The sequence below is a fragment of the Bos indicus genome, chromosome 4 (genome assembly GCF_029378745.1).
Source record: "Bos indicus isolate NIAB-ARS_2022 breed Sahiwal x Tharparkar chromosome 4, NIAB-ARS_B.indTharparkar_mat_pri_1.0, whole genome shotgun sequence".
Classification (NCBI taxonomy): Eukaryota; Metazoa; Chordata; class Mammalia; order Artiodactyla; family Bovidae; genus Bos; species Bos indicus.
Window position 1 is genome coordinate 94503120 of NC_091763.1, and position 25314 is coordinate 94528433.

The 25314-nt window shown below is 37.6% G+C and overlaps 1 protein-coding gene across 5 annotated transcripts in view; it reads right to left on the reverse strand.

Annotated features, from left to right (window-relative positions):
- CEP41 (centrosomal protein 41) overlaps positions 1-25314 on the reverse strand; it is a 50234-nt gene that overhangs the window by 10702 nt on the left and 14218 nt on the right. For 2 of the 5 annotated variants that reach the window (XM_019959086.2, XM_019959085.2), the window contains exons 2-5: positions 23586-23649; positions 7935-7982; positions 3378-3439; positions 2081-2150 (exon numbers count right to left, since the gene is read on the reverse strand). In XM_019959086.2, coding sequence (XP_019814645.1) covers positions 2081-2150; positions 3378-3439; positions 7935-7982; positions 23586-23649 — 244 coding nt within the window. Of the gene's footprint in view, positions 1-2080; positions 2151-3377; positions 3440-7934; positions 7983-10299; positions 12139-12264; positions 12373-23585; positions 23650-25314 lie in introns of all 5 variants that reach the window. The other 3 variants (XM_019959089.2, XM_019959088.2, XM_019959087.2) reach the window with 3 other exon arrangements.

Sequence of the window (25314 nt, forward strand, 5' to 3'; positions counted from 1 at the left end):
AAAGATTTTTCTCATTTATTTTCAAGGCTATATTGGTTTCCAATGAATAAAGAGATCATAATCATTTAAAGATTTTACAAATCAGTAAGTAAAAGATGAACATTCCATTAGAAAAAAGCAAGAAAGGACATGTCCTCAAAAGAAGAAATATCTATGGCCACAAACACAGACATGTATGCCAAGGCTTGATCTCGTTTTCCGATAAATTAAAACTAAAACTATTATATACCGTTCTTCATCCATCAAACTGGGAAACATTTACAAAAGTGAGAACTATTCAGCACTGGCTAGGATGGGGAGAAATGGGTCTTCTTATTTGTTCGGTGGGAATACAAACAAGTAGAACCTTTCTGGAGATAATGTGGAATCAGCGCTGAGCATCTTAAAACGGTTCCACCCTTTGACCCTCTGCAGCAGTTTATCTTCAGGAAATAAGTCAGAACCATATAAAAATTTATGTATTTACATTACAACATTCTCTCATAAAAATGAAAAATCAGAAAAACATTAATGGCCAACAATAGGAGAATAATTAAATAAATCATGGCATATCTAAAGGCTAGACATTATATGACAACACAGCCTTTACAATTGAGCTTTGAAATCTATTTAATAGCAAAGTTTTCATGATAAAATGTTCAATGATAACAGTATAATACAAAACTATATACGAAGAGTATGGATTTGGGTGGGGAAAATAGACCAAAATGTTAATAGGGTTTATTAGTTATTTTAATTTTCTTCTTTATATTTTTTTTAACAGGTTTTTGATTTTCTAGAAATATATTTTAAAGCAGGGAAAAATAAATATTATAAAAGGAGTTTTTTTATTCCTTCAAAAACAGCCAATGTGTATACAGATACAATCTGCTCTACAAGCATTACTGAGTGAGTTATTATTCTGTATAGAGCACTAAAAACACTAATATTACTCACACATTATGGTGTCCTACTTTACAAGAGCCTATTTTGCTCTGCAAATTTATCTCAGAAGAGAAAATTGCATGTGCCCATATGTCCTGGTGTTGCAATCTCGACAATGAATTAAAGGACAAAATCCAGGTACTTTATAATAACCAGGTTAAAACTGGGAGTACTCGTATGAGGAGACTCAATTATCTCTATTACAAAGAGCCCTTATTTCTCTGCAGTGTGAGAGGCATCCGTCAAAAGATAAATTCCTGCCTTTTTCAGATTCTCTTTATCCTCCCTAACAAAAACAAGCCCAGGGAAATGACAGTTGAGTTGTACAAACCCGGTGTTCAGTCTTCCTGAGAAACTTGTCTTGAAATCAGAAGTCAAATTCCTGGCCTACATCAACCTTAACAAAACACATCCCCCTTCAACAAGCAGCCGCACATTGACAGCTGAGGACTTCAGGATGAATAAAGACCTTTGCTCTGTGGATTCTTTTCATGACAGTACACCTAAGAGGCTTTCTTTTCAACTTGGTATTTAAGAAAGGAGATCTGGTGCCTATCTGTCTTGCTAGTCTTATCTCATAACCCTCACTCAGACCCCAGCCAGACTGGGTTATGTGATTCCCCAAACACGCTTGGACTTCTCCGTGCCTTTGCTCAGGCTGCTCCTCAGCCTGAGACAGTCTCACCCTTAACTTGCACCTGTTGAGATTCCAGGCCCTGGAGGCCATGGTATGCACGTGCACACATGTATTGGGGGGGAAAATAACAACAGAAAGACAAGGTTACTCATATGACAGAAATTCACATGACTCCATGTAAGCAGAGCTGTGTCTTTTTCATCTTCAGCTGTAGTCCCATAGCACCTAACTCTGTGGCCTGTACATATACAGAGAGCAGTAAAAATATTTGTTTAAAAAATTAATTAGTATATTAAACACATTTAAAACATTTAAGACTAAAAATGTTACAACCAGTAAACCAGACAGCTTTTTTTTTTTTAAAGAAATAAGAATTAGCAAAGCAGCAGATAGCATTTCTCAGAGAGTCACAATCTAATTACAGACAGATACATCAAAGTCCCTGTGAACACAATAGCACAGGATCCCACAGTCAAATGGTCAACTTGTTATTTTCCCCAAATCCTCAATTCTCATTACCTTCTAGCCTTTGAATCTCCTCAGCTGTCACTTCCAGTGTTTGATCAGATAGGGACGCAACCTGGATGACCTGATAGAAAACAGAATGAAATGTGTAGATGTGTGTATGTTTGTCTTTAAACAGAGGCAATTCTGGTTTTAACAGAAGACGAGGAAATATCAATCAAAGATCTCCTGTTTTAAGAAACTGTCAGTGTTCCCAGTTGAAGACTAAATCTCAGGTCTTCTTACTTTGACGGCAGTAATTACATTACATTTTCTTCATTCCAGAAGAAAAAACTTGTTTAAAACATTACACAATAAACTCAAAAGACCAAAAGGATAATTTTGGACAAGAAACATAAATAAGGGTTTAAAACTGCCTTCATGTATATTCTAGTTTCAATATAACATGCTATTTCTTAAAAAATGCATAACAGCATTGTATTAGAAATTATTCAGTGAAGAAATAAATGTAATTATGGATATATTGATTACAATGTTGTACACCCAATACATAGTTTTTAAAGTACTTTTCTGTTGTAGGAAGTGATAAATTAGGAGATTGTGATTAATATACACATACTACTATATATAAAATAGATAATTAACAAGGACCTACTGTATAGCACAGGGAACTCAATATTCCATAATAACTTATATGAGAAAAGGATCTGAAAAAGAATATATATACATATAATAACTGATTCACTGTGCTGTACACCTGAAACTAACACAACATTATAAATCAACTGTACTCCAATAAACATTTAAAAAATGGTACGTAAAATTCAAATTAAAAAATAAATAAATCACTTTTCACAACTTAGCTCATTAGACTAACATCCACCTTGAGTTGCATATCACTGGAACTTTTGTTTGGGGGCCAGAGAGACATTTTGTCCATAATTTTCAAATGAAAGAAGAAAGTGACTTTCCTAAAGTAACAAAATAGCCCATGGCAGAAAGACTTGGAAAAAAGAGTACAGTCATAGATGGGAGATTACCTGCTTTCCACAGAGAAATATGTCCAAGCAATAAAGAACCCAGAATTCTAGATTCTCATTATTAAGATAAATTGACAAGGAAAAGTAAAACTTAAACTACAAATTTGATGATTAAAAAGTAGAATTTATATTTTACTGTATAAAGTTCTTTTCAAAGAAAAAAAGTTTCATCCCAATTAGCCCTCTCATAGGTGAAATATAAAGAAGCAGAAGAAAACTCTCTGCAAACATTACTCAGAGTTGAATTTAGAAATACAGAAAGTAGCACAAATTAGATAGTCTTTACTCCAATGGAAGATCATTAAACTTACCAGCTGGGCAAAAGTTGTTACTTTTAGTCTCTTGAAAAGCTCATCTTTTTTGTATCTATAATCTGCAAAGCAGAACGGGACAAATATTTTTCCAGGTTTATTTTGCTTTCTTGGAGGTACTAATTCTTTCTAGTCATCAAGAAATTTCATCAAGAAATGTACCAAAAAATGGTATATTTTTCCAGTTATCTACATGTATTTCCTTGCATTACCTCACTTGATCCTCCTGATACCCTCAGAATTAAATGTGGCAGGTGTTATATCATTTTTGCTTTGGACAGGAGAAGCCTCCAGCTGAAATTCTAAGCTACCTTTTTGGGTCCAGCAATTTTACCTCTTCCCTTTATTTTTATTGGTCTACAATTATCCTTACTATGCTGTCTCTACTTTGACCTCATTGTATAGCATACATTTTTGTAAGTCCTTTAAATCCTTTTCAGAACAAGCAGGGGATAAATATCTGAATTTTACAAATGAGGACAAAGACCCAGAGAAGCTGAGGTGCCCTAGGTCAAAAGCTGGTAAGACATTTATACCCCAGTATTCTGTCTCTGTCCTAGAAGGAGAATAATTATTCCTGAGGTTACAAACTATGCTAGAAATGGAGGAAGACCTTTTTTTCCTGGAGTCAATACTGGGCACAAACTTATGATTGGTCCTGATAATCTCTTATATCAATTTTCCTTCAACTTTACTTCAATAAAAATCAACTTATTGCAGTTTTGCAATAGGAAAAAGTTCTGGAGATCTATTGTACGACAAAGTAAATATACTTAACAGTACTGAACTGTATACTGAAAAATTTATAATCAAAGATTTATGATGGTAAATCTTGTATTGTGGGTTTTTTTAAAAACCAAAATTAGAAAAAAAAGAAAAATCAACGGAAAACATCAATATTTATTCAATGCTATCTTTACAATTCTGAGACATAACTCAAACTTTTGCATTCGTTTGTTAAACAGTTAAGAAATACAGCCAAACTCACTTTATTATTTGTCCCATAGAGGCATGTTAAAAGCTGGCCTCCCTAAACTTTTCTGAAGAAGACTTGCCAATTCTGAAGAGTTTCCAGCATGGAACTCCTGCCCACCCCTACTCTTCACTCTTCTTCTAGTTTATATATTGACATCCTTGACTCCTTAAATACTACCTCATTATTTCAGAATTACTGAAGGTTAGCTGGATAATTATTCAAGTCTCATAAACAAAGAATCCTAGCAAAGGAAAGGCTTAAAGGTACTTAATATTATTTACTTGGTTATACTAATCATTCCCACGAACTTTCCAAAACACCAGCGCACACCAGATAGCTACTTTGGAGGATAATGTGAGCATGGTTTACCAAACACCTTGAAGCTCAGAGTCGGGAAATGATAGGATCTTAAAAACATGCCTTCTCTAAGTACCTCAAGACTCTTTCTGATGAGGAACTAAAGCTTCTCTGTTCTAAAATGTCCTAAAGATAGCAATTTGGCTAAAAATTGATTTTTCTTTCTGGAAATTCTTAAAACAGTTTCTTCTAGATACAACAAGATAACAAACCCAGACGCAAAGTAGTTTCTAAAACACATCAGAATGCAGACCCGAATAAGCTGAGCAGAAGCTTTAGAAAGTGCAACTCAACTACAGTATTTCTCTCAGTTGCCATCAGCTTGCCCACCCAAAGTCATTTATGTAAATCAAAACGGCAATAAGTCAGCCAATGAAAATAGTCAATAGCTTTAAAAGGAGTTTGCACTGTGGCATTTATCCATTGCTATTCTTTTGGTATAGTTAACATAGTTGGAAGTACTACTCTAGTTCTTCACATTCTATGTACAAAATACACACATTAAAATCCTCTTTATATAGAAATCACCTTAAATAAGAAAACAGGCACTGCTGTTTTCTAATGATCGGCATTTCCAGCATCCTCTCATACGCACTAGAAATTGCACTGCACGTTTGAACCTGAACTCTACATACCTGGTTCTGGTTTAGAAGGACAGCCATCATGAGGACTTTCTGACATTATTACTCAGATAAAAGATTAAGCTAGACGCTTTACAGTAAGTCTTAAATTTTATAAAAAGGATAACTTGGAAAGCTCTGTCAGTCTGTCCCTGCAAGGGCGAACAGAGCTTTAAGAATGGAGCTTCTGCTACTGTAGCTTCTCCCGGACTCTATAATGGAGACAAACAATCCTAGTTTCAGATATGTTATCAAGTGTTGCCTCTCCGGTAAGTCTGGAGTCTAAGTGTGTCTCTCTCGAGTTACTGGAAGGACAGAGACCTAACTATCTAGGATGCTTCACACCGGGTCCAACCAGTGTCATCTAACCACCAGAAGCCAAGAATGGGCTTTGTGAATGGTCAATAGACACAGGGTGTCTATTTTCCCCAGGCAGAGTTGAAAGAATATTCAGATCACAAAGGAATTCTGCGTTTTCAGGGTTCTGTTAAAACGCGTTATTAGCAAAGGGAAGTTGGGCTCACAGTGGAAGACAAATCAAAGGAAGTAACAGGACAAGGTTTGTGATTTCACAGAAAGACATGGCATCTAAGGTAATCTGAGAAAAGAGATGGGTTTAGGGTGTCACAAAACAAGGCAACATTCTCTCCTCCTTCTGACCCAAAAGAACACCTACAACAGAAGATGGGAAAAGAGAAGGAAATATTTTCCAAGATGTAGATCCCAAACCAGAATCTGAAGTAATTCTAGCTGGAGAATCAGCACAAAGTGTGTGAAACAAGGTGAGTGGAACCTCCTGTCTTACTAAAAGGAAGCCCACAACTTCTGAAGAGGGAAGGTGAAGTACGCATTTTCAAGGACTCTAACCCACAGGTATTCCTTTTGGGAGATAAGCTCCATTTAAAGTTGATATATCACAGAAACCACATTGTGCTTTTATGAGGAATATTTTAAACAGGGTTTCAGCAAGCTGGGTGGCATGGGACAATTTTTATATGGGACAAATTTTGGTGTGGATGGGTGAGTTTACACTCAGCTACCTATGCTTAGGCGGTGAAAAAGGCTACAAACCAGAACAGAAGCAGGCCAGTTGAATTTTGCGCCCAGTGGATGAATTAAGGATGACAACAATAAAGTTTAGGTGAGTAAACAAGATTTTTTTCATAGTTTAAAAATTTAATATACACATATGTATGAATGTAAAGTGGAATATTTTGCAGATACATAACATTTTAAATATATAGCATAAATGTATAAAGTATAAAATATATAAGAAAAAAGGATACTGTGATATTACACATTAAAAAACAAATGTCTATAGCATCAGTCCTTATAGCTGAATGTAGCAAATAACAGATTCAGCACGGAGCTGCTCCTGCTGCTGCTGCTGCTAAGTCGCTTCAGTCGTGTCTGACTCTGTGCAACCCCATAGACGGCAGCCCACCAGGCTCCCCCGTCCCTGGGATTCTCCAGGCAAGAACACTGGAGTGGGTTGCCATTTCCTTCTCCAATGCATGAAAGTGAAAAGTGAAAGTGAAGTCACTCAGCCGTGTCGGACTCTTAGCAACCCCATGGACTGCAGTCTACCAGGCTCCTCTGTCCACGGATTTTCCAGGCAGGAGTACTGGAGTGGGGTGCCATCGCCTTCTCCAGGAGCTGTTCCTGACTCCATGTCTATTGTCTGGGGTTTCTCAATACTGCAGCAATTCAAAAGGAACAGGAACATTATCATTGAAATTAAAAGTCCTGCTATGTATGTAAAAACAAAAGTTCTGGTGAATTCTGGATTTGTAATATTTTCTTCTCAGAAGGTATATTCTACCAGAGCCAGGTCCTGAACTGCTACCAATCAGAGCAGCTCTCTGCTCAATACTGCCCTAGCACTGGGTTCTCCTACTGAAGCTATGAGCAAATCCATCTAAGAAAACAGATGTCCCTGCTTCTCTGATTCTGGCCATGATGTGTACATTTTACATCTGTTTTGGACACAGATTGAAAAATTATAATTTTGTGCAAGCGCAATGCACTCAGTGACTAGAAGCATATCTTTGCCAAAGATTAGTTTTTTAAAAGGATGTGTATGAAATATGATTTTTAATTAAAAGAAAGCTGACTGCAATGAATTTATAATGCATAACACTACTTTAAGAATAAGCTCTTTCTCACACCTCTCTTTCGTGAATACTGTCGAATTTATACTGAAAAGAATGCTATGAAATAAGATATTATTACTCCTATCTCAGGTACAGAGAAAATAAGAAAATAGGAAAGATTAAGTACCTTGAATACAGATCATAAAGACTGCAGTGCAATGAAACTAGAAGCTGGGGTTCTCACTGCTTAGCTAGAGATTATTTCATATTCCAACATTAATATCTCCCATGGGATTTAAGGTGGGCAGAACTCAGACCCAAAGACCACAGCCTCAGCAGCTGACCCGATGGTACAGTGTTCCCCACATCCTTCAGGGCATCTGCCATGCTCACCTGACTCCCATAGCTTTGTATGTGAGTCACCTGTAGAGTATGGTTAGGATTGTTAATAACCAACTTCCAGAGCCACTATAGGGTTCCATTACCCCACACCATAAATAGTCTTACTCACTTTTTTTGATCTCTTCTAGCTTCTCAATGTATTTAGTCATACTGTTACCTAAAAAGAGAAGGATTTTAAATATGCTTTTAATGGAAGAAAATGACGTCTGAGCCTTCCCATCCTGTTTTTACAGAACTGCAGCAGACAAATGGATCAGACATAGTAAACAGTCTTTATACGGCATTGTTAAAAGATAAGGAATCCCGGGAAATGTTTTGGTCAAATGTGCTAAGCTGAGGTGCACACCCAATAAACATTAAGAAGTCCCCCCAGGCACTACAAATGATCGCTTTATGTAATTTCTTTTGTTTCTGAGTTAAGCCTTTCATCCTCCATTTATTTGCCCCATAAGCTTTTTTTGTGGGGAAGGTGTGCAGAGGAAGAGAAAGAAGCAACAACCTCTGAATGTCTAAAATGAGCTGCCGTGCCCGGCCAAGTAACCCTTTCCTTTTCACTGAATCTTTGTGGTTTCCTTCTCTTCCCTGAACTTGGTCTTCCACTATTCATGCTGATACTGCAGCCTGAACTAGACCACACAGTCTGTACACCAGTATTCACCATGGATTTGATTTGCTGAGAAATCACAGCAGATCCTCAGCACTGTGGGGAGTCCCCCACCCTCATGTTTTATGGCCTGGTTCTATAACACTAGGTTCTAGCCAAGGTGGTTTGGAGAGTTTTCATGCATTAAAACTGGGCCAGGATCCTTATGGTTTCCAAATGAACTAAAGTCTGGTTCTCAAGCCAGGGGCTATTATTTTTTACCGAGCATACTTCGATTTGATTCAATTCAGCACAGCAAGCTCTATCTGGCACCTAACATGTATAGCAAAAAAAAGGAAAACACTAAAAATACTTTTTCATTTCTAAAACTGTGCTCCTAACTTTTAAGTCTTGAGAGCAACTAGTCAGTTTCAGTCACAAACTTTGGGTAAAAGAAGTGCTCCCGATTAATGGTATGAACTTATGGTTTTCAGCACTGTTCTGAACTTTTCTTCATGTGTAGGTGACAAGCAGAGAAAAGAAAATTATTTCTCTGAAACCCAAAGCACATTTTCAAAAAACAACTTAACATCACTTGTTATTATTAAATCTATACCATCATGGAATAAAATTTCACTGAGTTAGAACATTCTTTTTTCATCTGGCAACACACAGTCCCTAGATCAGAACCGAAGAGCAGGACTGATTCAGTGCAGTCCTGGACCCAGACCGTATCCTTCCAGAAGCTCAGAGACGTGACAGTAGTAGGGCTGCTCAGAAGGCCTGAGGCTTCTCAAGACAGACACTGAGAACACCTCAGAAGAGATCCAAAAAGGCCCAAAGCCCAAGGCTGGAATCAAATATGATCTTTTCTAGGTTCTTCAGGCTGGAATGAACCTGAGATGTTGACCAGATCTCCACAGTGGAAACCATGAATCCTTCCCAGACTCACAGCCTCTCCTGTGCAAGTCTGCACTTGGGCGGGAACTCAACTGGTCAGTACTTGGGTTAGAAGACAGGGCAAATGGCATGCTCCTCACTGTCCCACAGGCTTACTCTTAAACGACTTTATAGGAGCTTCTGGTTGCACATTCCTAGGCCTCTTTCAATGCCAGGCTGTTGACGTGGCAGTTAGTTTCTTTTCACTGGAGAAGCAAGCTTCAGGTCTCCTTCCAGAATTGCCGAAAAACTGAGGTACAAAAAGGTCCACTGACTTGTCCGGAGACAGCAAGTTAGTAACTAAATCGAGATTAGTATTCCCAACCTCCTGGTTTCTAACATGGCTCACAGAAACACACTGCTTCTCTAGCTGTGCTGTTTTAAAAACATGATTTCACTGTGAGGTAAATACGTAGGAAGTGTTACTTTCTTCATAGTAGCAGGTGGGAACCATTTCATGCTCTCAAATTCCCTGAGGCATGCTATGCATGGGAAACAATAGCCAACCTTATCAGATAGTCTTTATTATTAAAACACTGCATTTCCAGTCTATAGCAGTTTCCACTAACAATGTGTCTAAAATCCATTTCTCAGTCAGTTAACAACATGTTCAGAATATTTACACAGCACTTCATCTTGTACCAGCAGAGCCTCACAATGACCCTGTGAGGTATGTTTTCATTCCTACTGATTATTTTTTCCACTAAAGGAGAAGGCAGATACAAAGTCTTTTGCAGAGGTGTACAAATACTTGGCAAAATTAGGAATAAATCTAAGAGTGCTATTGATAAGAAGCTTTTTTCATTATGGCTATTCATTCTCTCCTGTAGGGGGGAAATAAAAGAAAACGGAAGATTTCTGCATTGCTTCAATTGGAGAAATGACTAATCAACACAAGAGAAATCCCTAAAAATGATTTTAGAAAGTACGAAAAGTAGTATTTTTACCCCACCTCATGTACTGCTTGTATCTTAACTAAGCAGCTCATCTTACTGGATCTAATTTCATCGGAAAACAGCTTTTTGACCTTTTAAAAAGAATACAAATGAATCAATTCTATAATTGACTTATTTATAAACATATTTTTATTTTATACAAAAGTAAGGAGGCTAAAAGACTATCAACAGAATAATTTTTTTAATTGAAATTACACATTACCGCCAGATATATTTTCCTAGACAAGACTTTGATTAAAAAAGAAAGTCAGTGGCTCCCCACTGCTTACTGACTGAAGTTTAAACTCCTTGCTCTACTGCTGAAGGCGCCAACGTCTTACCTACCTCTTCAATCTTGCCTTAATTATTAAACTTGACAAACTCTGTGAGTCTTTGGCTCGCTAATATGTCACCTTGCCCACATAATCATAATAGCTCACCCAGCTGGAAGTGACCTTTCCCTCCTCTGAACTTCTATAACACTCAGCTTACCGCTCACAAGGCATTTATCATTGTACTGCCTTATTTGTGTGTAAGTCTTATCTATCTTATTATACTGAAAGCCCTAAATAACTATTTACACGCACATAGACACACAAACACACACACAGAATATCTTTATCCTTTCCACTGTCTAGTGTTGGAGGCACTCAAAAATATTTGCTAAATGAGAAATACTATGAAGATGTACTAGCTGAAGAATCCTTATAATGGATCATATCATAATGTAAATAATCATATCCCAAATTGCTTTGAGTTTTTGGATGCCTGATTTTCTCTAAGCTATACACAACTTGATTTATATATAGTACATATATGTTACGTACTACTTAAATGACCTATATTGTTTCAGGACTCAGGTAATAGAAATGTATAAGGTGGTATTTAGCCTCTACTTAGTTTATAATTTAAGTTTCCAAAAAGAGATATATAAAAAGGTTTTACAAATGGAATCAAGAGAAAGAGACAACTATATTGATATTGCTAAGCAAAGATACAGCACAATCAACGAACTGAGGGGCTCATTCATTAGAGTTTTTCCTTTGTTTTCCTATAATGTAATAACCTTATTTGTACTGAGCCAGTAAGAAAAGCAAGTGATTTTGAGCAGCAGTAATCTAAAGTGGTTAAGATTTATAAGGCAGGAACTCAGTTGCTAAGAGACAATTCCACTGCTTTATTTTTCTTCAATATTTCCCTCCTCTATGGAGAAGTTCTTTTGGCTCGGAAGGAGCAGAAAGCGTGAAAAGAGGCACAGAGGTCCTTTGTTAATCTCAATAAGTTACACGAGCGCATAGCGCTTTCTGGTTTGTAAAAGGCTTTCACATACATTTCTTCCTTTGGTATAAGAAACAGAATTAAATACCAAGCAAAGATGAAGAGTACCTAGTCTGTAATGAGTTTCAGTGCTTAGGATCAAGGCTATTAGCAGATATTCAGGAAAAGTAAAGACTAAGAAGAAAAAAAGAAAATGACTAGTTTGTATGGAGATAAGAAAAGTAAGATGAATTTTTAAAAAATAAAAAATGGCTACAAAAGACTGAGTGGAGATAGTCTATGGAATTTTAGAGAGCTAAAGAAATTTGAAATTAGATTGAATATAGATTGAAATGAGAGAATAATGCCAGGAATGAAAGCGTTTAGGAGACTAACAAAGGGAGAGCCCTGTGGTTTGGAAATTGTCCCTTAATCAGCCTGCAGGGCTACAGACAGAAACCCAGAGAGGGTGCTTGAGAATACACAAGGGCCCTGCGGCGGTGGCTGAACAAAACGCCGGCAGGGATTTCATCGGAAGCATAATCCATTCCGGGCACAGTCTGGCAGTGCTGGGGAGCTGGGAAGATACACTCAGGAACCTATGGAACAAAAGAAATATTTGAAGTTCAAAATAATTCCGATATTTCTAGCCATGGCTATACAATGGTGTTTGAATTTATAAGAGAAGTAGCGTCAGAAGGACAGAAATAAAATATTATCTTTACCCAGGAAGAAGATATCTGGCTTTGAAGAAATCAGTAGAAGGCGATTTGGGTGAAGATTGGAGATGCCACAAAATTCTTGATTTCTTGGGATTAACTCTGAGTTGCTCACTGTTTGGTAAGAAAAGATTAAAGACCCATCTATTTAGCCTAGAAATGAGAAATGCTCCTTTGTTCCTGTGCCTATTTCTACTGCTCTGACTGCAGAGCTTAAAAATCATACCTCAGACAGGAATTCCTTACTTTTACTTGACCTTTAAAGTCAGTCTGGTGTTTTCACAGCCAGGATTCCTCACACTTTTCGCCTTATGGCAGACACACATAAGTGGTAACATTTGGACACAACACTGAGGTTTGGGCTGTCTCAGGCCCTGACGGCTAGCCACAGGGCTAAAGAGATCGGTAACCCATAGGCTGCTGTACTGAATATACAGAGAGGTAAGTCACACACACACAAAATGAATAGAAAAAAATGAAAATCTTTCCCTTAAATTGACTTTAACATAATTTTTAAAATCCAAAACAAAAAATCAAACACTAGAATTACATTTCTTCCATACCGACTTTAAAATACACTTGGTTTCCGGCAATGAAGCACACTTTGGCCCTTCCAAAGGTATTATAAAACTAGACTTCTGCTTCCAGGAAGATGAGGTAGGATGTACTTTTCTCTACTCCTCCAGCTAAGTACAACAAAATCCCCAGATGACCCACAAAATAGGAGGAAATATCTGCAAATTATCCTTCAGATAAGGGTCTACTATCCAGGGTATATAACAGAACTCTTGTAACTCAACAATAAAAAGAAAAATAACCCAACTGAAAAAAGAAAACCGGCCAAGGATATGAATAGCCATCTCTCCACGGGAGATGTATAATTGCCAATAAGCACATTAAAAGGTGCTCAACATCATTACTCATTAGGAAAATGCAAATCAAAACCACAATGAAAATACCACATCACACCCACAAAGATGACTATAATCAAAATGATGGACAACAGCAAGTATTGTTGAGGATGTGGAGGAAAAAAGAGCCCTCCTACACTGCTGGTGGGCATGCAAAGTGCAGCTGCTCTGGAACACAGTTTGGTAGTTCCTCAAAAAATTAAACCCAGGGTTAACATCTGACCAAGAATTCAACTTCTAGGTATATAAGCAAGAGAAAACAGGGTAAAAAACATGTGTGCGAATGTTTTAGCAGCATTATGGTCAAAAAGCATAAATAAACCAAACATCTATCAAATGATGAGAAGATACACCAATTGTGGTGCTGTGCTTAGTCGCTCAGTCGTGTCCAACTCTTTGTGATCCCATGGACTGTGGCCACCAGGCTCCTCTGTCCATGGGGATTCCCCAGGCGAAAATACTAGAGTGGGTTGCCATGCCCTCCTCCAGGGAATCTTCCCAACTCAGGAGTTAAACCCAGGTCTCCCGCACAGCAGGAGGATTCTTTACCATCTGAGAAATCAGGAATAGCTATATAAAAGAATATTGTTTAGCATTAAAATAAAGTATTGACACATGCTAGAACAATGATGAACCTTGAAAACATTATGCTAAGTGAAAGAAGTCAGACACAAAGGTCACATGCTGTATGATTCCATTTTTATGAAATATTCAGAAGAGGCAAAGTCAGAGATACAAAACATAGATTAGTGATTACCAGGAGCTGGTAAGAGTAAGGCATAGGAAACTACTGCTTTGGGTATGGGGTTTCTTAATGGGAAATATTCGGGTGGCGCTAGTGGTAAAAAACCCACCTGCAAATGCAGGAGATGCAACAGATATGGGTTTGATCCCTGAGTTGGGAAGATTCTCCTGGAGAAGGAAACAGAAACCCACTCCAGTATCCTTGCCCGGAAAATCTCATGAACAGAGGAGCCTGGCAGGCTACAGTTGCAGGCTTCATGGGGCTGTAAAGAGTCGGACATGACAGAGAGCATGCGTGCACACACACACACAGAAATATTCTACAGTTAGATAGTATTGATGGTCTGACAACCTTGTGAATGTTCTAAAAATGTCTGAATTGTACATTTTTAAAGGTTGAATTTTATGGTTGTAAATTATATCTTAATTTAAGAAAACATACCCAGTTAGAAAAAAAGATTGAATGGAAAAAGAAAATCCTGGAAGGGGTAAATTAAGAGTTTGGGATTAGAAGCTACATATTACTATATATAAAATAGATAAACAAGGTCCTACTGTAGAGCACAGGCAACTATATTCAATAGCTTATAATAACCTATAGTGGAAAAGAATCTGAAAAAGAAAATACATTTTATGTGTATATATATATATATATATATATATGTATAAAACTGAGTCATTGCTATACACTAGAAACTAACATGACATTATAAATCACCTTGCCGGAGAATTGATGCTTTTGAACTGTGGTGTTGGAGAAGACTCTTGAGAGTCCCTTGGACTGCAAGGAGATCCAACTAGTCCATTCTAAAGGAGATCAGTACTGGGTGTTCTTTGGAAGGAATTATGCTGAAGCTGAAACTCCAGTACTTAGGCTACCTCATGTGAAGAGTTGACTCATTGGAAAAGACTCTGATGCTGGGAGGGATTGGGGGCAGGAGGAGAAGGGGACGACAGAGGATGAGATGGCTGGATGGCATCACCGACTCGATGGATGTGAGTTTGAGTGAATTCTGGGAGTTGGTGATGGACAGGGAGGCCTGGCGTGATGCAATTAATGGGGTTGCAAAGAGTCAGACACGACTGAGCGACTGAACTGAACTGATACTTAAAATTTAAAAAAATACTGGACATTATATATAAAACAAACATAAGAAGACTCTGATAGGTGGAGCAAGGAAGGCAGATTGGCTAGGGACTTTGGGACCTGAGCAACGACATAATGGTTGAGCTACCTGGGGGTGTGTGTGTTTGTTTTTTGTCTCATTACCCTCAACATGGAGCTGAAGAAGCCAGAAATCCAAATATACCAACAGATGAAAAAATTCCTAACAAAAATCTGCTATCTCCAGCCAAAGGACAGTAAGACAGAAAACTATAAGATAATAACTACCTTATTCCAGTTGCATTCCACAGAAAAGCTATGTCTTACCCTTACCTGCCCATAAAGGCCAGATGGAGAATCTTGATTTTCATCTTTGTTGGGCTGTGATGAGATGCTATCAGAGTACCAAAAAGGATGAGAAAGAGGCTGGGGCTGAAAATGCACTCAAAGATATAATTGCTGAAACCTTTTCAAATTTGTTATCAGTCCCTGGTGGCTCAGACAGTAAAGAATCTGCCTGCAATTTGGGAGACCAAGGTTTGATGCCTGGGTTGGGAAGATCTGGAGAAGGGAATGGCAATCTACTGCAGTATTCTTACCTGGAGAATTCCATGGACAGAGGCTACAGTCCATGGGGTTACAGAGTCAGACACGACTGAGAGACTAATACTTTCAACACTATCAAATTTGGCAAGTAATATAAACTTCAGATTTATAATAGAAGGAAATACTGTTTGGCGTTTACTCCAAAGAAATCCACAGTAAGATGTTATCATAGTCAAACTTCTGAAAACTAAAGAAAGAAATCTCAAAAGCAGCAACAGAAAAATGACACCTGACCTATATGGGAAAAGCAGTTTGAAAAACAGAAGATTTCTCATCAAAAATCAGGTGTCCAGAAGAAAGTGGCACAATATTTTTCAAGTGCTGGAAGAAAAGAACTGTCAATTGGAATCCTATACGAAGAGAAGACACCCTTTAGAAATCAAGACATTCTCATTAAGGAAAACTAAGAGACTTTGTTACCAGTTCAGTTCAGTTCAGTTGCTCAGTCGTGTCCGACTCTTTGCGACCCCATGAATCGCAGCACGCCAGGCCTCCCTGTCCATCACCAACTCCCGGAGTTCACTCAGACTCACGTCCATCGAGTCAGTGATGCCATCCAGCCATCTCATCCTCTGTCGTCGTCCCCTTCTCCTCCTGCCCCCAATCTCTCCCAGCATCAGAGTCTTTTCCAATGAGTCAACTCTTCCCATGAGGTGGCCAAAGTACTGGAGTTTCAGCTTTAGCATCATTCCTTCCAAAGAAATCCCAGGGCTCATCTCCTTCAGAATGGACTGGTTGGATCTCCGCAGTCCAAGGGACTCTCAAGAGTCTTCTCCAACACCACAGTTCAAAAGCATCAATTCTTCGGCGCTCAGCCTTCTTCACAGTCCAACTCTCACATCCATACATGACCACAGCAAAAACCATAGCCTTGACTAGACAAACCTTTGTTGGCAAAGTAACGTCTCTGCTTTTGAATATGCTATCTAGGTTGGTCATAACTTTCCTTCCAAGGAGTAAGCGTCTTTTAATTTCATGGCTGCAGTCACCATCTGCAATGATTTTGGAGCCCAAAAAAATAAAGTCTGACACTGTTTCCACTGTTTCCCCATCTATTTGCCATGAAGTGATGGGACTGGATGCCATGATCTTCGTTTTCTGAATGTTGAGCTTTAAGCCAACTTTTTCACTCTCCACTTTTACTTTCATCAAGAGGCTTTTGAGTTCCTCTTCACTTTCTGCCATAAGGGTGATGTCATCTGCATATCTGAGGTTACTGATATTTCTCCCGGCAATCTTGATTCCACCTTGTGTTTCTTCCAGTCCAGCGTTTCTCATGATGTACTCTGCATATAAGTTAAATAAACAGGGTGACAATATACAGCCTTGATGTACTCCTTTTCCTATTTGGAACGAGTCTGTTGTTCCATGTCCAGTTCTAACTGTTGCTTCCTGACCTGCATACAGATTTCTCAAGAGGCAGATCAGGTGGTCTGGTATTCCCATGTCTTTCAGAATTTTCCACAGTTTATTGTCCACACAGTCAAAGGCTTTGGCATAGTCAATAAAGCAGAAATAGATGTTTTTCTGGAACTCTCTTGGTTTTTAGACCTATCCTAAAGAATGGTTAAAGGAAGCTCTCTAATTAGAAAGGAAAAGATAAAAGAAGGTATCTCAGAATATCATGAAAAAAAGAATTCACTAAGCAAAACTATGCCTCTTTTCAAGTACCCATGGAACATATACCAAGATGGACCATATCCTAGACAATAAAATAAACATCAATACATTAAAAAAAATAATATATACAGAGTACATTCTCTAACAACAGTGGTATCAAACTGGAAGTCATTAACAGAAAGATAACAGGAGAATCTCCAAATACTTGTAACTAAATAACATACTTCTAAATAACCCATGGATCAAAGAAGTCTTAAGAGAGGTAAAAAGATACACTGAAGTGAATGAAAATGAAAATTCAACATATAAAAATTTTTGAGACATAGCTATTAATCAGTGCTGAGAGAAATTTGTATTACTAGCTATATGCATTAAAAAGAGGAAAAATCTTTAATCAATAATCTAAATGCCTATCTCAAGAATCTAGAAACAAGAGCAGAATAAACCCAAAGCAAGCAGAAGAAAGGAAATAATAAAGAGAAAAACCAATAACATTTAAAACAGAAAACACAGAGAAAATTCATGAAACCAAAAGCTGGTTCTTTGAAAAGATCAATAAAATGGATAAATCTATAGTGAAGAAAAAAAAGACACAAATTACCAATGTCAGTAATGAAAGAGAGGCTTCACTTCAGACATTACAGATATCAGAAGGATAACAAGGAAACGCTACAAACAACTCTATGCACATAAATTTGAAAACTTGGATGAAATGTACGAATTCCTCAAAAAACACAAACCCACAACTCATCTAATATGAAACAAACAATTTGAATATCCCCTTAGCTATTAAAACATTACATTCAAAATTTAAAAACTCTCAAAAAAGAAGTCTCCAGGCACAACAGTTTTATTGGAGAATTCTACCAAATATTTAAGAAAGAATTGACACTAATAATATACAATCTCTTCCAGAAAAACAGGAGGGAATACTTCCCAACTCATTTTATGAGATCAGTATTACAACAATACTAAAACCAGACAAAGACAATCCAAAAAACAAACCAAAACTACAAACCAATGTCCCTCATGAATAGAGACACAAAAATCTTTAATGAAATAATAAATAGAATTCAGTAATATATAATAAGAATTATTATACCATGATTGAGTGAGGTTTACTTGATGAATGCAAAACTAGTACAATATTTAAAAATCTATAAAAGTAATCCATTGTATTATCAAGATAAAGAAAAAATATGTATGATTATATCAGTTGAGGTAGTAAAAAAGTATTCAATAGAATTCAATTGTCATTCGGGATTAAAACTCTCAGAAAAATAGGAAAAGGAGGAAACTCCCTCAACCTGATACAGCGAACAATGAAAGACAATGATTTCCCTGTAAGTCTGGGGTAAAGATAAGGATGTTTACTCCAATCACTCATTTAACATAGCTCTGCCAGTTCTGACCAGTGCAATAAGGCAATAAAAGGAAATAAACACATGTAGACTGGAAAGGAAGAAATAAAACTTTCTTTTTTTAGATGACATGATTGTCTACATAGAAAAGCCCAAGGAATCTACCAAAAACTCCTCCCTTACCTAATAAGTACTTTTAGCAACATCTCTGGATACCAGTTAAATGCACAAAATTAAGCTGTATTTCTATATGCTAGCAATGAAAACATGGACACTGAAGTTTAAAAATACAATACCATTTAAAATTGCTCAGAAAAAGAGAAATACTTATCTGTAAATCCAACAAAACATGTATAGGATTTATATGCTGAAAACTGTACAATGCTGATGAAAGAAACAAAAAGTCAAGTATATGGACAGAAATAGCATATTAATGGAATGTAAGACTCAACATAGGAACATGTCAATTTTCCCCAAATTGATAAGACAGGTTGAATGAAATTCCTATCAAATGTATATCAGTATTTTTAAAGTGTAAATAAGATTATTCTACAGTTTACATGGAAAGCCAAAGGAATTAGAGTAGCTAAAGTAATTTTGTAAAGAAAAATAAAGTGAGAATAATCCATCTAACCAATATCCAATTTACTATATACAGCTACAGTAATCAAGACTGTGGTATTGGCAGAAGGATAGACATATAAATCAATGGAACATGGAAGCAACCTAGATGTCCATCAGCAGATGAATGGATAAGAAAGTGGTGGTACATATACACAATGGAATATTACTCAGCCATTAAAAAGAATACATTTGAATCAGTTCTAATGAGGTGGATGAAACTGGAGCCTATTATACACAGTGAAGTAAGCCAGAAAGAAAAATACCAATACAGTATATTAATGCATATATATGGAATTTAGAAAGATGGTAACAATAACCCTGTATGCGAGACAGCAAAAGAGACACAGATGTACTGAACAGTCTTTTGGACTCTGTGAGAGAGGGTGAGGGCAGGATGATATGGAAGAATGGCATTGAAACATGTAAATTATCACATGTGAAATGAATCGCCAGTCCAGGTTCGATGCATGATACAGGTGCTCGGAGCTGGTGCACTGGGACGACCCAGAGGGATGGGATGGGGAGGGAGGTGGGAGCGGGGTTCAGGATGGGGAACACATGTTACACCCATGGCGGATTCAAGTCATTGTATGGCAAAACCAATACAATATTGTAAAGTAAAATAAATTAATTAATTAAAAAAAAAAAAATCAATGGAAGAGAATACAGAAACCAGAAATAGATCTACATAAATATGCCCACTGGTTTTTGACAAAGGTAAACATACAATTCAATGGAAGAAATGCAACCTTTTAAACAAATGGTGCTAGAGAAATTGGACATCCTCAAGCAAAAGTTAATTTCAATCTAAGTTGTACATCTTATACAGAAATTACCTCAAAATGTATCATGGAAACATTTTGTTACATATAAACAAATATTTATAAACAAATAAAAACATATAAACCTAAAATACATAACTTAAAAAAAATTATGATAGAATATCTTTGGGATCTAGGTTAGGCAAAGCATTCTTAGGCCTGACAACAAAAGCAAGATCCATAAAAGGAAATACTAATATCCTGGACTTTACCCAGATTAAAAACTTCTGCTCTTTGAAAGACCCTGTAGGAGGATAAAAACACAGGCTACAGACTGGCAGAAACCATTTGCAAACCATGTATCCAACAAAGGACTAGTAACTAGGATATATAAAGAACACTCAAAACTCAACAACTAAAAAGCAAGCAATCCAATTAGAACACAGGCAAAAAAGACAAACATTTCAGTGAAGATGAAATACAGATATATAGATGGCAAAAAAGCACACAAAGAGATCTTCAACATCATAAGTCATTAGAGAAATGCAAAACACAAGGGCAATGATAGGCTACTACACATCTATCAGAATGGCTAAAATTAAAAATGGCAACACCACCAAATGCTAAGGATATGGAGAAACTGGATCACACTGCTGATGGGAGTGTAAAACGGTCCAGTCACTCTGGAAAACAGTTTGGCAGTTTCTTAAAACACTATAAATGCAACTGCCAAACAACCTAGTAACTGCACTTCTGGGCACTAATCCTGGAGAAATGAAGGCTTATTTTCACACAAAAATCTGTATTCAAATGTTTATAGCACATTTACTTGTAACAATTAAAAAGGGGAAACAATTTAAATGTCCTTCAATAGGAAAATGATTAAACTTGTGACTCTGCAATTCCATGGATAGTAGCCCACCAGGCTCCTCTGTTCATGGAACTCCCCAGCAAGAATACTGGAGAGGGTTGTCATTTCCTACTCCAGGAGATTGAACCTGAGTCTCTTGCATTTCCTGCATTGGCAGGCGGATTCTGTACCACTCTGCCATCTGTGAAGCCCATGGTGCATCCATACTATGGAATATTCCTAAGAAGTGAAGTCGCTTAGTCGTTTCCGACTCTTTGCGACCCCACGGACTGTAACCTACCAGGCTCCTCCATCCATGGGATTTTCCAGGCAAGAATACTGGAGTGGGTTGCCATTTCCTTCTCCAGGGGATCTTCCCAACCCAGGGATAGAACCTGGGTCTCCTGCACTGCAGGGAGACTCTTTACCATCTGAGCCACCACTCAGGAATAAAAAGGGATGAACTACTAATACATGCAACAACCTGGTTAAATCTCCAGAGAACTTCCTGAGGAAAAAATCCAGTCAAAGTTATATACTGTATGATTCCATCTATATAGAAGTTGTGAAATGACAAAATTATACAAGTGAAGAATAGATTGGTGGGAGCCAGGGGTTAAGGAGCAGGTGAGGGTGGAAAGTGGATATGAAGTATCCTTGTGGTCATGGAAAAAAAGTTCTATATCCAGACTCTATCTATCACTGCCAGTATCACGGTTGGGGTAGTGCAGTATAGTTTTGCAAGATGTTACTATAGGAAACTAGGTAAAGTACACGGAATCTCTGTTTTATTACCATTCCATGTGAATCTACAGTGACCTCAAAAGCCCAGATGGTAAAGAATCTGCCTGCAACGCAGGAGACCTGGGTTTGACCCCTGGGTTGGGAAGATCCCCTGGAGAAGGGAAGGGCAACCCACTCCAGTAGTCTTGCTGGAGAATTCCAGGCAAGAATGGACAGAGGAGCCTGGTGGGCTACTGTCCGTGGGGTCACAACGAGTTGGACACAACTTAGTGACTAACACTATCTATAGACACTAACAAGTTTAATTAACAAAAACACTAGATTAAAAAATTCTCAGAATATAAAAGGATATAGGCAATTATTTTGTATTGTAAAAAGAAAATACAAATATCTCAATTTCCAAAAAACTGAATTATTTTCAGATATCATAATTGAGTCAAACTTTAGTTATGAGTTGAGGAACTGAGGAGAAAGAAATGGGTTTTCATTCATAAAACACAATTCAATTTCCAGGAGGAAAAAAAAAATGATGTAATAAACAAATCTATATAGCTGAAAAACATCTCAGCTCTTACAAATTTTAATTTTGAGAAGGCTCCAAAAGAAAGCATTAATCAGTCTTTAAAACATTATCTGTACTTCTCAGAGAAAATATGTATTTTTAATAAAAGTACTTCCTTCTCAGAATAACTTTTTCCAGAAGGGTGGATCACAGTTGCAATTATGGGGAGATAGGTAGAGACGCAGGAGCTGAGGGCACTGGTGGTAGAAGAAATGAGGCTGGAGGAAATAACTGGGACAGCGTAGCCAAAGACACAGGACACAGGACCTCAGGCCAGGTCTCCAAAGTTGACTTTTTTATCCTGCACACAAATCCTAGTTCTGTCTCCTTTATTGAACTTTAAGTAAATCACGTAATCTCTGGACTAAGATTTCCTCTTCCTCAAAGACAGAGATAACATTTTTTACCTCCTCCCATAAAACAGGATATTTGCAAGGACAGATATCTGAACAGCACAAAAATGTTTGAAAAAAAAGGTCCCAAGAAAGTATCTGCAAAACAGGCTCATTTAAAACATTTAAGTCCATTTTATATGGGGAAAAATGCATAACAGAAGAAAATAATTTTGAAGAAGACTAGGAGAAAGAGAAAGAAAATGAATGAGATTTGAACAGTCAACATATCAATTTATTTTCTTAGTTGTCTTGAGGTTATAGGTAGAAAATTCAGTATTGCTAAAGGCATGTGGTACTCCAATCTACTAGCAAAGCCATCTTAATAGGATGGATTTTCCACAGCAGACTTTAAGAGGTTGAAAAAAACTAAACAAACAACCAAAATCTCACAAGACTGCAAATCCACCAGGGGATTGGGGAGTGGTTTTCATCCTGACACTGAAAAATGTCAACAGCATGGAAATAAGCAGTAATGCACTCTTAAATTTCATTTTACCTGAATTGCAGCACTAATTTAATTTTGTCTGGTATTTTAGTTACTCATTCAAGTCTGTCTGCCTCCACTTGAATCTAAGCTCTTTGATTGCAATAATCAACAGTTCACACTCATCTTTACATGTCCCATAGCCCAGAACTTTGCATGTAGCTTCACTCTGCAAATAGGGAATTGAACATGCACAAAGTATAATCGATTACTCCCAGGTTTAAGCAATATACTTAAATTGCTTAATATACTTAAAGGTGTTCCAAGATAGAGGTGACGTCCTGATATTTTTATTAGCCTCAGTCCTGTAACTTATTAAACAATGTTTGTTTGTTTGTTTTTAATCAGTTTTGCAATTTATAGTAAGCTCAATTATGTGAGTGGAGTTTTTAAAGATAATCTGAAAAATAGCTTTCATAAGTCCTGAACTCAAAAAGACATCAGACAAGACAGTGAGAAACTTTTAGCTATGATTTGTTATCAGGCATGACATACTGCTTTTTGTCAATAATCAGCTATTAAGATTTTTTTAAAGTTTTAATTTGTTAATCTTTACTCACCAGTGTCTAGTCTTGACTTGACATGCTGATACCTTGGGTTTTGTGGTATCCTTCTGGTCAGATACTAAAAAATAAGAAAATTCACAAATAATTGGGTTACTGTTGGGAAAGGGACAATGTACTTTAACAATTAGAACAAATTCTAAAATTTATTGAATTTAAAGATGGAAGGAGCTCTAGAGGTCCAACTGGGCTCCTCACTACAGCTTCTCCACAGGTGAAGATGGTTATCATGTTCTGTCAAAACATTTCCATATTTTGTCAAAATAATCTCATAGCACTATGCAATTAGGAAAAAAGCTCTTGAAAATGATTTCTGACATTGAGCCAAAATTGATCTAATTTCCACCCAGTCCACTGATACAACCTAGAATGAACCATTCCACCCTGCCTCAAGCAAGCCATTAAAATAACTAAAGGCAGCTCTTTTCTCCTTTTTAGTTTTCCCCTTCAGATGATGATTTGAAGGCTGTCTTCTCTGGATGCCCTCTAGATTTTATCTATGCAACCTCTAAAAAATGGCACGCAGACCTGAGCACACTGCCCAGATGTTGCCAGGTCAGGACCCGGCTTGGCAGGTCTTTCCTGCAACTCCCCTTGAGTTGAAGCTTCACAGATGTCATCGTGATGGCATCTGCTCTCACGGCAGCTGGGGTGTATCATGGGCTCAGGGAAAGTTTATGGTCAGTAAAAAGCTGTCAGGTCTCCCCTGTCCTGTGCTTTGGTAGTAAATCTGAATCCAAGTACAAGGCATTTACCCATATTAAATTTCAGTGGCATTTTCAAAAGCCATTAAGAGAGGGAAGGCTAATGAATAAAGACATTACAAAATACAATTTTCTTGCTCAGGCTTTTTTTCTGGCCTACAAGTATGAAAAGCAGATGTTCAGTGACAGGTAGCAGTGGAATTTGAGATTAGAACTGGGTAATATCTCTCCAGCTTCATTTTCTGTTCTCTCCCACATGTTCCTGGGTTGAAGTTGCCCAAATGTTCTCCAAATGTACCAGGTTCACTCAGGTTTCCAGTCTTAGCAAATTGTCAACTGTCCATGTGTAAAACTTCACTTCCTCTATAAAGGTGTCCAGGGTGAAATTAGCTACTTTCTCTCTGGCTCCTAGAGGACTGAACCCTGCACTATTGTTTATACCTTGACCTTCTTTTCTAGCCTAGGATTTCCTTGAGGGTAGGAATGATAACTTACTCAAATTTGTTTTCACCCAGGACCTAGCACATGGAGGGCACATTTACTGATATTCAACCAATAAATAAATATCTAGAATGAGGATTTTGTTGTTTGCTGTTCAGTCACTCAGTTGTGTCCGATTCTTTCTGACCCCATGGACTGCAGCCCGCCAGGCTTCCCTATCCTTCACCATCTCCTGGAGCTTGCTCAAACTCATGTCCATCGAGTTGGTGATGCCATCCAACTATCTTGTCCTCTTGTCATCTCTTTCTCCTCCTGCCCTCAATCTTTCCCAGCATCAGGGTCTTTTCTAATGAGTCGGCTCTTTGAATCAGGTGGCCAAAGTATTGGTGCTTCAGCTCCTGCATCCGTCCATTCAGTGAATATTCAGGATTGATTTCCTTTAGGTTTGGTTGATCTCCTTGCAGTCCAAGGGACTCTCAAGAGTCTTCTCCAACACCACAGTTCAAAAGCATCAACTCTTCAGTGCTTGGCCTTCTTTATGGTCCAACTTTCAAATCCATACATGACTACTGGGAAAACCA